The 12,135-nt window shown below is 49.9% G+C and overlaps 1 protein-coding gene across 5 annotated transcripts; it reads left to right on the top strand.

Moving 5' to 3' along the window:
• The first annotated feature begins 1,527 nt into the window (after window positions 1-1,527).
• Letmd1 (LETM1 domain containing 1) lies at window positions 1,528-12,085 on the top strand. 5 transcript variants are annotated; one of them, XR_007973934.1, is made up of 10 exons: window positions 1,528-1,943; window positions 2,360-2,511; window positions 4,552-4,667; window positions 5,267-5,349; window positions 8,104-8,290; window positions 8,387-8,488; window positions 8,584-8,736; window positions 9,826-9,922; window positions 10,718-11,012; window positions 11,125-12,085. XR_007973934.1 is itself a non-coding variant. In XM_052161096.1 (9 exons), the coding sequence occupies exons 1-9, from the start codon at window positions 1,822-1,824 to the stop codon at window positions 10,786-10,788; spliced, it is 1,083 nt and encodes a 360-aa protein (XP_052017056.1). In that variant the 5' UTR covers window positions 1,528-1,821; the 3' UTR covers window positions 10,789-12,085. The 5 variants fall into 5 exon arrangements, 4 of the variants coding, with proteins under 4 accessions (XP_052017056.1, XP_052017059.1, XP_052017057.1 ...); XM_052161096.1 differs by having other exon boundaries at window positions 10,718-12,085; XM_052161097.1 differs by having other exon boundaries at window positions 1,531-1,836; window positions 10,718-12,085.
• Window positions 12,086-12,135: the final 50 nt, after the last annotated feature.

Raw genomic sequence — 12,135 nt, 5'->3', positions numbered from 1 at the left:
TTCTCTAGCTCACGTTCAGCCATGCGTGCACACATTGTTCAGCCCTGAGCCCGGCCGGCTCAGCCCTGGCTTCCACCTCGCAGCTCTGTATTTCCTGTTTGTTTTAAATGTTTATCTTTGTGCATGTACGTGAGCATCCGTGTGTGTGTGTGTGTCCCCGTGTCCGACTGTATGTACTATGCCACATGTCAGTCAGAGGACAACCTGAGATGTCTATCCTGTCTGCCACTTTGAGAAAGGGTCTCTTCTCTCTCCTTTTCCCCTATAGGGTGTTCCAGACAAGCTCGCCTTTGAGATTCTGGAGATTTTCCTATTTCTACCTTCCATCTCCCCCATTTGAATGCTGGGACTATTTGGGGTTGGAGGGGCAGGGAAGGAAGGGAGGAAGGAGGAGAGGAAGGAAGGGAGTGAGGAGAGTGTGTGTGTGTTTACGTGCATGTGCACACTCAATACCTGTGTGTCAGTGGAAGGGAAAGGGAAGAAGAAATACTCAGCAGCTATGTGAGGAAATGAATCCCTGTCACGTTTTTTCCTTTTGTAGTTCATGTACATGTTTGCACATGCATGGTGCTAGATATGCTCATGTCTGGACTGCCTTTGTCAATCTCCTTTTTTGGACAGGGTCCCCTCTGCCCCTGGAACTTGCTAGTTTGGCTAGACTGGCTGGCTAGCAAGTGCCAGGCCTCCTCCTCCTGCCTGGACATCAGCTCCACAGAAGCTCCCCTTTGCCCTGCATGGGGGGGAGGGGGGGACGACACAGGCACACACCACTGTACCCAGCTTTTGGCATGAGAGTCAGGGATCAAACCCAGGTCCTTAGGCCTGCTCAGCACTTTACCCAGGATCCCCTCAGCCCCCCCACCACACAGAATGCCTTCCCTCTAGTTTGTCCTCCCAGGCAGTGCCTTTCCATTTCTCTTACAAAAACTGTCTGTGACTCTGTGCACTCTTGTCCCTGTGAGTTCTCCTGTTAGAAAGCCCAACTTTCTTGGAGGAGACACTGCAGTTGAGGGAATTAGAAGTTACCTGAAAACCGAGAGAACCCATCTTTTGGTCACTTTCTATCCTACCTCCCTCATCTACCCAGTCCTTGCAGAGAACAGCTCTGCAACTGTTAAAACCACCAGCCCTCCTAACACCAAGACATTCTACAGACAGTGGGAGCTTTTGCAAATATTTCATCCTTGGATCTTCACAGAATTCTATGACACACGTACACTCCTCAGGAAGTGCGCTGGAGTGACATGTCCAAGTCCCACATGCTAAACCTGACTTCAGACACATGGTTTCAGCATGCTTCAGGTCGGTTGGACACGAGACAGCAGTCAACTCTCGCGGACCGCTGGACGCTTAGAAACCCTGAGTTTCAAGTAGTCATTTATCCAAAAATATCCACCGGGCTCCTACTATGTGACAAGGGCGCATATCGGGTTCTACACCCGCAGCCCGATGGATGGAGAGCGGAGCCCGCCCACCGCCGCCACTAGAGGGCGCTGCGCAGCCCCGCGCCACCACCGTCACCGTCGGGGCCAAGGCGCCGGGCGCCCGCAGAGGTCAAGGGCAGCGCCCGAGGCCCCAGGGACCGAGGAGGGCACTGGGTCCCTCAAGGAGACGCCGTCCTCGGCTCATGATCGCTACCACCGGCTGGGCCCACGCGCGCGCTCCCTCGGGTCGGCCTGCTTCCGGTCCTGCGGGCGGAAGCTTCGCCGCGTCCAATCCGCGTTCCCCGCACGGGCTCGCACGGGGGGCGCCGGGCGGCGCGTGCGTGCTGCGGGGCGCACTCTGACCCGGAGACGACCTCCCCGCTCCCTCCCTGTGAAGATGGCGCTGTCCAGGGTGTGCTGGGCTCGGGCTGCTCTGTGGGGTTCGGCCGTCGCTCCTGGACCCTTTGTCACCCGGAGGCTGCAGCTGGGCCGCTCTGGCCCCGCGTGGCGAGCCCCTCGGTGAGGGCCCTGGAGAGAGAAGCCTTTGCAGCGGCTCCGCCTCCGCCTCCCGGGATCCCACGCCTTGGGCCCTGGGTTTTGCTTTTTTCCACGCAGGATCCCTACCGTGAACGCCTGTCCCTGACTCTCCCCGTGCTTCGTGCCCACCGATCGTCCCCGCACATCCCGAGCTCATCTTTCAGCTTCCCCTTCTCGCCTCTCCATGGCCTCAGCTTGCATTCTCCTGGCCCCGCAGGCCTGGCGCACACTCCACGCTCATCACTTTGCTGCATGATCTGCCCCGCCCTGACCAAAGAGCTTGGGTTTTCAGAAGAGTTCTGGCAGTCGCTCTCAGAAACTTGTGTTTTACAGTAGGGGCCCTAGGTACGAAGTGGCTTCTACTAGTTCGCAGATAGTCTCTTTGGTCTTCCTTGTAGGTCTTCAAAGCTTCACCTCTCTCCAAAGGCGGACGTGAAGAACTTGATTTCTTATGTGGTGACCAAGACAAGAGCGATTAACGGAACGTACCATCGTTTCTTGGGGCGTCATTTCCCCCGCTTCTATGCCTTATACACAACCTTCATGAAAGGTAAACGCTAATGTTAAAAACCCGGAAGATTGCAATATGCGGGGGTCGCTGCAGCGCTGTGAGTTGGAATGTCTTCTCTTCCATCAGTGTTTGGGCATTAATTCTTACAAATTGTCACTGTCACCTCTTAAATATCTAGAAGGATGTTATGGTAGACAAATTCTGACATTATAGGAGAGAACAGAGGACAGAACTACAATGTAATTTCCTTAGAAATTCCTTGTCCTGTCTAAGAGCAGGGAACTGTGGCAGTGCAGACCAGACCCAGGGATTGTTATACCAAATCTAAATGCTATGTTTTTAAACTCTAGCTCCTTAACACCAGGGCATCATGGCCAGTTAACCCTATGTGTTCCCCAGCCAGATGTTAACTTACTGCTTTCTGGGGCATGTTTATCACATGACCAGATTAGATAACTTGTGGAAATAGAACTATATACACTTGGTTTCTGAAAGTTTCGATTCAAAGTGGAGGTTCCTTAGCTATGTTGAAATGATACCTATTATGTCACATGACCACCCTGGAACCAAAATGCCGGATTCAGGTCCCATTTGTGACTTAGACTGTGCACTTGCACTAGTGACTTACATGGTTTGTCCCTTTGGTGTCTCATCTGTAAGGAAGTAATAGAACTTACCTACTGATTACCTAGTTATGAGTATTATTTAGTTATCTAGAAAGAATGTAACTCAAGCTGGCCTCAGACTTTCTGTGTAGTCGAGGATGACCTTGAATTTCTGGTCTCCCTGCCTCCACGTTCTAAGGGTGCTGGGATTATAATCCTGAGTCCCCACACCTAATGGTGAAAATTAAGTCAACATATATAAAATGCTTAGAACATGGCCTGATCTATTTTAGTATGGTTGCTTTATATTAAATGCCCAGTATGTGTTAGCTGTTACTATTATTGTATTCTATACTTTTATCCACTAATTTAAAAAATAGAATGTTGCCAACTTTGAATATATATAACTATTAACTTCATGAATTTAAAAAATTACCTATCTTTGTCTATAAAGTATCTAAAAAGCCATGCTGGTTCTGTGTCTACAGTCCCACAACCCAGCATTCCAAGGCAGGAGAATCAGGAGTTCTAGGCCAGCCCCAGCTACATAGCAAGATCCTGTAAAAACAAAAACAATAAACCCCCCTGAAACAAAATACTTAATGACCACCAATCATATATACACATTTATGCCCTGTATTATTTGAAGCCAATCTAGATAATATTTTGTCCATAAATATAGAAGCATTAAAAGTGACTTTATTCATTTTATGTGTGCGACTGCTTTGCCTGCATGTATACATGTGCGTACCTAGTTTCTCTGACATCAGAAAGCATTAGATGCCCTGGAGCATGAGTTCTAGATGGCTGTGAGCCACCATGTGGGTGCTGGGAACTCAGCTTAGGTCCTCTGTAAACACAGTAAATATTTTAAGCTTCTGACTCATCTCTCTAGCCCCAGAGGCATTTTTTAAAAAATAAATGCTGTATAAATATAAGGATTGTTATATAATGAAGGTCAGAATGGAGTCCTACCAATGTGTCAAAACATGCAACTTATAAACACCCCCCAGAAAGCAGTAAGTTAACATCTGGATGGGGAGCACACAGGGTTAACCGACCATGATGCCCTGGTGTTGAGGAGCTAGACTTTAAAACCAAGCAATGAAGCTGGGCGTAAGCCTGTAATCCCAGCACTCTGGGAGGCAGAGACAGGCAGATTTATGAGTTCGAGGCCAGCCTGGTCTACAGAGTGAGTTCCAGGGTAGCCAGGGCTATACAGAGAAACCCTGTCTCAAAAAAACCAAATCCAAAAAATCAAAAGAACTAAAACCAAGCAACGAGTCAGGAACTCCACAGTAGGTGGTAATTCAGCTGGGTAATATGCTGGGGGAAAGGATTGGGAGGTCCTCAAGGCACATGCTTCCTCATAGGTGGAGCAGGGGGGGGGCCGGTGTGTATGCATGAGCATGACCACGGTAGGAGATTCAAACCCGGATAACACCACGTTCTGTCCTCCACTTTAACGGGGCAGGAATACAGATGTTATGGGCTGATGGCAAAAAGGCTAGAAGAATAAAGGCAGACATGTGGAAACAAAATCTAAAGTTTCATCAACTCTCTTACCGGGAGATGGAGCATTTGAGACAGGTACGGGCCAGGGACAAACACCCAGAAGCTCTAGGTAAGGTAACTCACCCAGAGCTCAACTCTGCTTCTTTCCTTTACTGTTGATCACTGGTGTCACATCCCCCCTTTGCCACGTGGGCGTCCAGTTTCTGTCAGAACTGGGCTCTCTGAGAATGAAGTCCACAGCAGGGCTACATGTACTCCCCTGCGCACAGTACTCCCCTGCGCACACTCTGATTAAATCTCTAAGTAATAAAACCCAGTTTGGTTTTTAACACACAAAGCTCTGCATGGAGCCACAGCGAGCGAGGGCTTGGCAGCGACTGAGGGGCAGGCTGAAGCTGAGGGAAGAGCCCAGGAGACATTCTGCACACACGCCAAAGAGAGTTCACATGGGGTCTGATAAAAGGCCAGGCCTGTAACTCAGCATTTGGGAATGACAAAATTAACATCCGAGGTTCCACCTTCCCATTAGGAGGCGGAAGGAAGCATGGTCCTTTTGTAGGCGCTCCTGTAGACGCTCGCGGTGCAAGCTCATTTTAAGTGAGTGGGATGGAGGGATTGGCCACGTTATCAGGAACTCACTCAGGTTAAAAACGGGATCTGTTATTTCTGTTTAGTTCCGACGAGATATCACCAAGTGTCTCTTCGTGGGCCTCATCTCTATCCCGCCCTTTGCCAACTACCTGGTCTTCCTGCTAATGTGAGTATATGCTACCCGCAGCTTGAAACTATACATTTAAAAAGAATACCGTATTATTATTTTATGTGTATGGATGTTCTGTCTGCATATATGTCTGCACCACAAGTGTACCCGGTGCCCTTGGTGGCCAGAAGAGTGTGTCAGATTCTTTAGAACTGGAGTTATGGATGTGGGTACTAGGAATTGAACCCAGGTCCTCTAGAAGAGAAGCCAGTGCTCTTAACCTCTGAGCCATCTCTCCAGTCATTGAACTATAGATTTTTCATAAAAATTAAAAATCGTTTTGTCTGGTGTAGTGGCACATAATTCTGGGGCTTGGGAACTGGAGACAGAAGGTTGGGAGTTCGAGGCCAGGCAGGATTATAGGATGAGTCAGAGGCTAACCAGTGCTACACTACACGAAACCCTTCCCAAGCAAGCAAAGAAAAAAACAGGAGCCGAGGAAACTATGCACTTTTAGTTACTTTTTCATCTTTTATTTTTATGTATATGTGGTTGTGTGAGCATAATTATATGCATGCAGGATCCTGGGAGCAGAAGAGATACTGGGTCCCTGGACTGCAGTCACAGATGGTTGTGAGCCACCATGTAGGTGCTGGGAATTGAACCCGGGTCCTATGGAAGAGCAGATAGTGCTCTTAACCCCAGCGCCCAAGAAAATCATTTTAAAAACTTTTCATTTCCGAAGTTCAGAGGTCATTAAACTTACTGTTTTGGGTTCTTCTTTATCCCAAGTTTAAAAAAAAATAGATTTATTTATTTTATTCTATGTCTATGAGTGTTTGGTTTTGGTTTGTTTGTTTGGTTTTGGTTTTTCAAGACAGGGTTTCACTGTGTAGCCCTGGGTGTCCTGGAACTCACTGTGTAGACTAGGCTGGCCTCAAACTCAGAAACCCACTTGCCTCTGCCTCCCAAGTGCTGGGATCATAGGTGTGCTCCACCGCTGCCCAGCTGGCCATGAGTACTTTTCCTGCATGCATGTATATGCAGCATGCAAGGGCCTACAGACTACCGTATGCCATCACGTGGTGCTGAGAACTGAACCTGGATCCTCTGTAAGGACGGCGTGTGCCGTTAGCTGCTGAGCCACCCACCAACCCTAGTCCCAAAGTTCCTTGGAAATACTCAGTGACAGCACAGTGACAGGTGTAGGTGGCTCAGCTGGGTGTGGTGAAGTAACCTTCGTGTCTTCTCCACCCTATGCACAGCGTCTCACTCTCCAAGACAAATGGCACAGTGGAAAATGTTTTCAGCAAAATAATCATTTTCACATTCCGATACAATGGCGTCAGTATTTGATAGCCAGAGATGACCCTTGTAAACTGGAACCCTGTGTGGTGTCTGAGCCATTGACTGCTGGGTAACAGCAGAGTAGATGAAAACCACTCTTCAGCCAGGGGGGGGGGGGTGGCGCACGCCTGTAATCCCAGCACATGGGAGGCAGAGGCAGGCGGATTTCTGAGTTTGAGGCCAGCCTGGGCTACAGAGTGAGTTCCAGGACAGCCAGGGCTACACAGAGAAACCCTGTCATGAAGAACCAAAAAAAGAAAAAAAGAAAAAAAGAAGAAAACCACTCTTCACAATTTCAGGGCCTGAGAGCCCAAGTCTGCTTTCCAGCGAGATTCCAGGGATCTGACACCCTATTCCCGACTTTGAACAGCTGCACTCACATGCACAACAATCAAAAATAAAATAAATATACTAAGACTTTAAAGATAGTATTTGGATAGGGCTCAGGAAAGTGATTGATTTTTCTCATTTGGGCGATGTTATCAGGTTCAACAATGACGTTTGGCTGTTGAGTGAGCCAGGTGGAGGGCCCAGGGTCCCTCAGTTTGGTGCTGTGATGTGGATGGTTGAGAGATGGATGGGCTTGCCTCTTCAGGATGGCAGTCTGGAGTGGTGGAGCTCCTTCCAGCACAGCCAGAGCTCGAATGAGTATGTGACCTTCTTAGAAAACAAAACAAAACAAAACCCAAGGTCTCACCGTATAGACCTGGCTGTCTTGGAACTAAGTGAGAGAGAGCGGCTTGCCTCTGCCTCCCCGTGGTACTGCAAAGGTGTGTGCCTTCTCACACCTAGCCTGGCCTTGTGATCTTTGTCTTAGAGGTCATAGACTCATCTCTGTTGTTGTATGAATTAATCACCCAGAGTGGAAAAAGAAGAGGTAAACAAACCTCGCCTGCCCATCAAAGTAGTACCAGAAGATTCTTAGCGAAACTAGCTGAGTTAAAGAGCACATCACAGGGCTGGAGAGATGACTCAGCGGTTAAGAGCACTGACTGCTCTCCCAAAGGTCCTGAGTTCAAATCCCAGCACCCACATGGTGGCTCACAAGTGAGATCTGACTCTGACGCCCTCTTCTGGTGTGTCTGAAGACAGTGACAGTGTACTCACATATAATAAATAAATAAATCTGATAAAAAACACAAAAAACAAAAAGCACATCATGGCTTTTTCCAGACCATGTGACTGCGCCGCAGTAGGTGGTCCGCATTACACACGGCATCTAGCTCCATATTGAAACTCTCCAGAGCATGTACTTGACTGCTGCACACCAAACTCCCTTTCCATCACATCTCAGTAATACCGCTTGCAGCTGTGGGAGACATGGGTGAGACTCACAGGAGAGACTGCTGAGTGCAGAACAGTCTCTGCCGGCTTCCTAGGATCCTTGACCGCTGTGTGCCCAGCTAGCCCGCCCTGAAAGATGCCACTGTCAGACAGCAACTTTATGGTTCTTTTTCCTTTTAGGTACCTGTTTCCTAGGCAACTGCTTGTCAAGCATTTCTGGACGCCCAAACAACAAATTGATTTCTTGGACATTTATCATGGTCTCAGGAGGCGGTCCCACTCGGCAATCATCACACATCTAAGAAGGGCCAGCGCTTTTGTTTCTCATGAGAAGCTCCGGTGGCATCTGACAGACCTGTGCACCAAGGTATCTCTCCATCTAGGGCTCCGGAGGTCCTGGGCTCTAAAGCCAGTTCCGAGCAACTAGTCTGGGTCTTTCTAAAATCTACTCATTTCTTGCAAGGTGCAGAATGGCACCCACCCAACAGCACACGACATCCTGGCCCTCAGAGACTGCTTCTCCTCCTATCCCTTGGGCCTCAGCCAGCTCCAGGCTTCTCAAATGGTGAGCACCTCGAGACCTTTTGCATCCACAGACTCACCATGTTTGAGGCTGTGAAGTAAAACTTGTCCCCTGTCCTCCCCGCCCTGCTGCCACAGAGAGCCTTGAGTCAGGCCCTGCTCCTCACTCCTTACCTGCCTCCGCCCTTGCTGAGATGGCGTCTGAGGAGCCACACCACTGTGCTTCACCAGCTGGACCGCGCTCTGGCAAAGCTAGGGGTTAGCCAGCTGACCACCCAGGAAGTGAGATCGGTAAGAGGCTGACTGCTGTGTCAAGCAGGGTTCCGGGCAGGGCTGGAAGCTTACTGGGCTCCTTATCTTGCTCAGATCAAAACGCAAGCTCTGTGTCTGGGTTGCTTTAGTTGTTCTGATACAGGATCTCCCCATGTGGCCCTGGCTGGCCTCAAACTCTTTGTAGATGAGGCTAGCCTCAAACTAAGTGCTAGAATGACAGGCTCAGGGTGACATTCTGAGACCTCCCTCGCATTCCATGTAGTATAGGCTGGCCTCAGACTTAAAGCAATCCTCCTGCCTCAATCTTCCAAGTGTTGGGATTATAGGCAGAGCCACTACACCTGGCTCTTGTTTTATTTCTGGGGACTTTTTCTTAGTGAACATAGATAGTGTGGATGAATTTAAGAAGCAGGGACCGGGCAGGGTAAGATGGCACAGGCCTGTGACTCTAGCACTTGGGGTGAGCCCCAGGACCTGTTTAAAAAATGTCAAGGACAATATATTTTAAGCCTGCTGTTTTAGACTATAAAGGAAGTTTCCTTAAAAAAGAGGAAAGTGGGTTTTTTGTTCTGGCTCACAGTCTAGGAGGGTTTAGTATTGATCAGTTGGCCCTGTTGGCTGCGGGGCCATAATGAAGCAGAGCATCCTGGGAGTGTGTGGTAAAGCAAAGCTGCCCATCTCCTGTCAGCTGGGAAGCAGGCCTGGAAGAGGGCTGGTGTCGGCAGTGCCTTTCAGGGGCACCTCTCACAGGCTTCATGTCTTAGCTCCGCCCCTCCTTCCTGGTAGAGCACAGAGCAGGGAAAGAGCCTCCTGACTCACACGCCAAGCTGAGGCTGTTGGTGACCTGGCCTAGGCCCACACTGGGACGTGTGTGCAGGCCTCGTGCAGGCTGCTCAAGCACTCTCCCTGGGACTAAGCCTCGAGCGTGTGGGCCTTGGCAGGACATGTAGCAGTGGGCACACTAACGCCATCTACAGTGGACACTGCATGCTGGGGCTTTCCTGTGGGGATGAGGTGATGGCTTCTTCAGGAGATCCAGTCAGTTGTGGAGTGCACTTCTGTGGCATACTCTGATTCTTAAGGACGTCTCTCTTCTGAGTGCTACAGGCTTGCTATCTTCGTGGCTTGAACTCTAACCACATTGCTGACGACAGGTGTCGAACCTGGCTGGGGGAATGGTTGCACATCTCCTGCAGCCTGAAAGGTAAGGCAGCCTCTGCGGCCAGCCGCTGAGATCTAAGCTTTAAAACAAAACAAAAACCACAATAAGAACCAACCAAACAAAGAACAGGGGCCCATGGTCCAGTTCTGGCTGGTGTGGAACTATGTCCAAGATTGGCTTTGAGCTTGTAGCCATCCTCCTGCCTCTGCCTCCTGATTGCTAGGATTATAGGCAGTGCACCACCACACCTAGTTCATTTGTTACTTTGTGGGTTACTCCGGTATTATGAAGTTTTTATCTAACATAATACGTATACGTGTATGTATATATATAGTTCAAAGGGCACAAACTCAGGAGCCTACTGCATGTGCAGGCACAGCCTGGCCTGTAAGACAGGGGCCTGCTTCCTGCTTTGAGGCAGCGCCTCACAGCCTGGGTGCTGTTGGCACTTGTCTGGGGCACTCCCTGTACACAGCAGGGTATTTAACACGTACCCTTGCCTAGGCCCATTCCATGCCAGCCACGGCCCTGATACTTGCAGACACTGCCAGGCGTTCCTGAGTTGGAGTGGTGGGGGAGGGACAGGTGTCTGGGGTGAGACGTAGTCTTGAAGCTGAGAAATGGTCTTAGAGCAGCAACTTCTACCATGAGGTAGGCGATTGCCATTGTGAGAACCAAGGCGTAGTGGATAAACAGTGGAAGCAAGAAGAGTGTGCTTTCAGGGCCTGGGGTGAAGCAGAGACTGGAGAACAGCCTGACGCTGCTGTCCTCCCTGTCCCTGGCTCTGTTAGAAGGTGGCTGTCCCCTAGCAACCACTAACTCTGATGGTGTTTTCAGAACCTGAGCTGTCCCTCTTGCTGCACAACGTGGTCCTGCTCTCCACCAACTACCTTGAGACAAGGCGCTGAGCCACGGAAGGGATGCAGTGTCCTGCAGTCTTCCTGCAGCCGCGTAGTGTAGTGGTGTGGGACCAAGGAGCACTTACCAGCGCCTGTGTGCACCGCTAGTGTGGGAGGCAGAGGAGCACGCTACCCATCTGGGAGCTATAGACATTCCTTCACAGCTTGAACCTAACAAGCCCTGCGCTGCCATCCCCTTATGCTAACCTGGGGCTGGCAAGCACCTCTACCTGGTACTAGACTTTTACTGTGATGTAATCCTATAAAGTCAGCATTTGCCCAGGTGGGAATCATGTGGCCTAAAACTCACGACTGCCATGTTTTTGTTTTTGTCTTTGTTTTGAGATGAGTCTATGTTGCCTGGGCTGGCCTCAGATTCCTGTGCTCAAAGGATCCTCCTGCTCCCGGCTCGGGTGCTGGGGTGGCACGTCCAGATCGTACCGGCCTCACTGCCATGCTCTCTCCTGCATCCCGTGTAGCTGCGGAGGACCTGGAAATCAAATCTGGTCTTCCCACTTCCACCCCCTAGGTGCTGGGACACGGGCATGCAGCTCCACAGAGCTCTGGGGTGTTGTCTGGGAAACTAGGTGAGTGCTCCTCACTGAGTCTTCTGCACTAGAGATCTCTGGTGCCCAGAACAGTGCAGCTTAGCCTGGAGTGAGGGCACCTGTGCCTGGCCCTGGCCACGCCCTGGCAGCGACTCTTCTTACACACACCCCTTTTCTTTTGTTGGCCTTTTTGAGTCTTACTATGTAACCCAGGCTGGCCTTTGATTCCTGGCAATCCTGACAATTCTGCCACAGCCTCCTGGGGACTGAAAATAAGCATGAGCCACACCCATCCTTTCTGGTGAGACCAAAAGTAGGGGTGTTTTCCCCATCACTATCATGGACTAACTTCTACCCCTCCTCTCAGTATTCTCTGGATGCTTTTTTTTTTTTAAGTAATTTATGGGAACATTCAAAGGAGGTGTGAAGAAAGAATGGCTGCTGGCCCCTCCCTGCGTTTGTTCCCAGCGTCTTACTTTCCAGGCTGTGTCACAGCCCCTGAGGACCTTACATGTTTGCTACCTCCGCTGTGTTACACGAGGCCCTCACTGTAACCAGCAGTGGCCGCCTTCTCTAGGCTGTGGGTCAAAACGCACAAGGTACTAATTACTGCCCAGCCCTGGGAGACCAGATTTGCACCGAGATAGTAAGTTGGGCTTAACTGCTGTGTGTCCATCTATGCCCTGTCGTTTTGTAATAATTTACTGTAAATGCATGAAGCACTGTTTTTAAACCCAAGTAAAGACTGCCTGAAACCAGTTTTTGGCAATTACTTATGCATATTCTACTTACTTTCCTAAGGCTTTGT

This window comes from Apodemus sylvaticus, chromosome 17 (genome assembly GCF_947179515.1).
Source record: "Apodemus sylvaticus chromosome 17, mApoSyl1.1, whole genome shotgun sequence".
NCBI lineage: Eukaryota > Metazoa > Chordata > Mammalia > Rodentia > Muridae > Apodemus > Apodemus sylvaticus.
This window is presented reverse-complemented; position numbering and strand designations above follow the sequence as displayed.

What these genes read in the sequence shown, in the direction of transcription:
- Letmd1 (XM_052161096.1), top strand. Translation starts at nt 1,822, where the DNA reads ATGGCGCTGTCCAGGGTGTGCTGGGCTCGGGCTGCTCTGTGGGGTTCG. An exon ending in ATACACAACCTTCATGAAAG is followed by an intron (nt 2,512 to 4,551) that starts GTAAACGCTAAT and finishes TTAACGGGGCAG; the next exon opens with GAATACAGATGTTATGGGCT. An exon ending in TGACAGACCTGTGCACCAAG is followed by an intron (nt 8,291 to 8,386) that starts GTATCTCTCCAT and finishes ATTTCTTGCAAG; the next exon opens with GTGCAGAATGGCACCCACCC.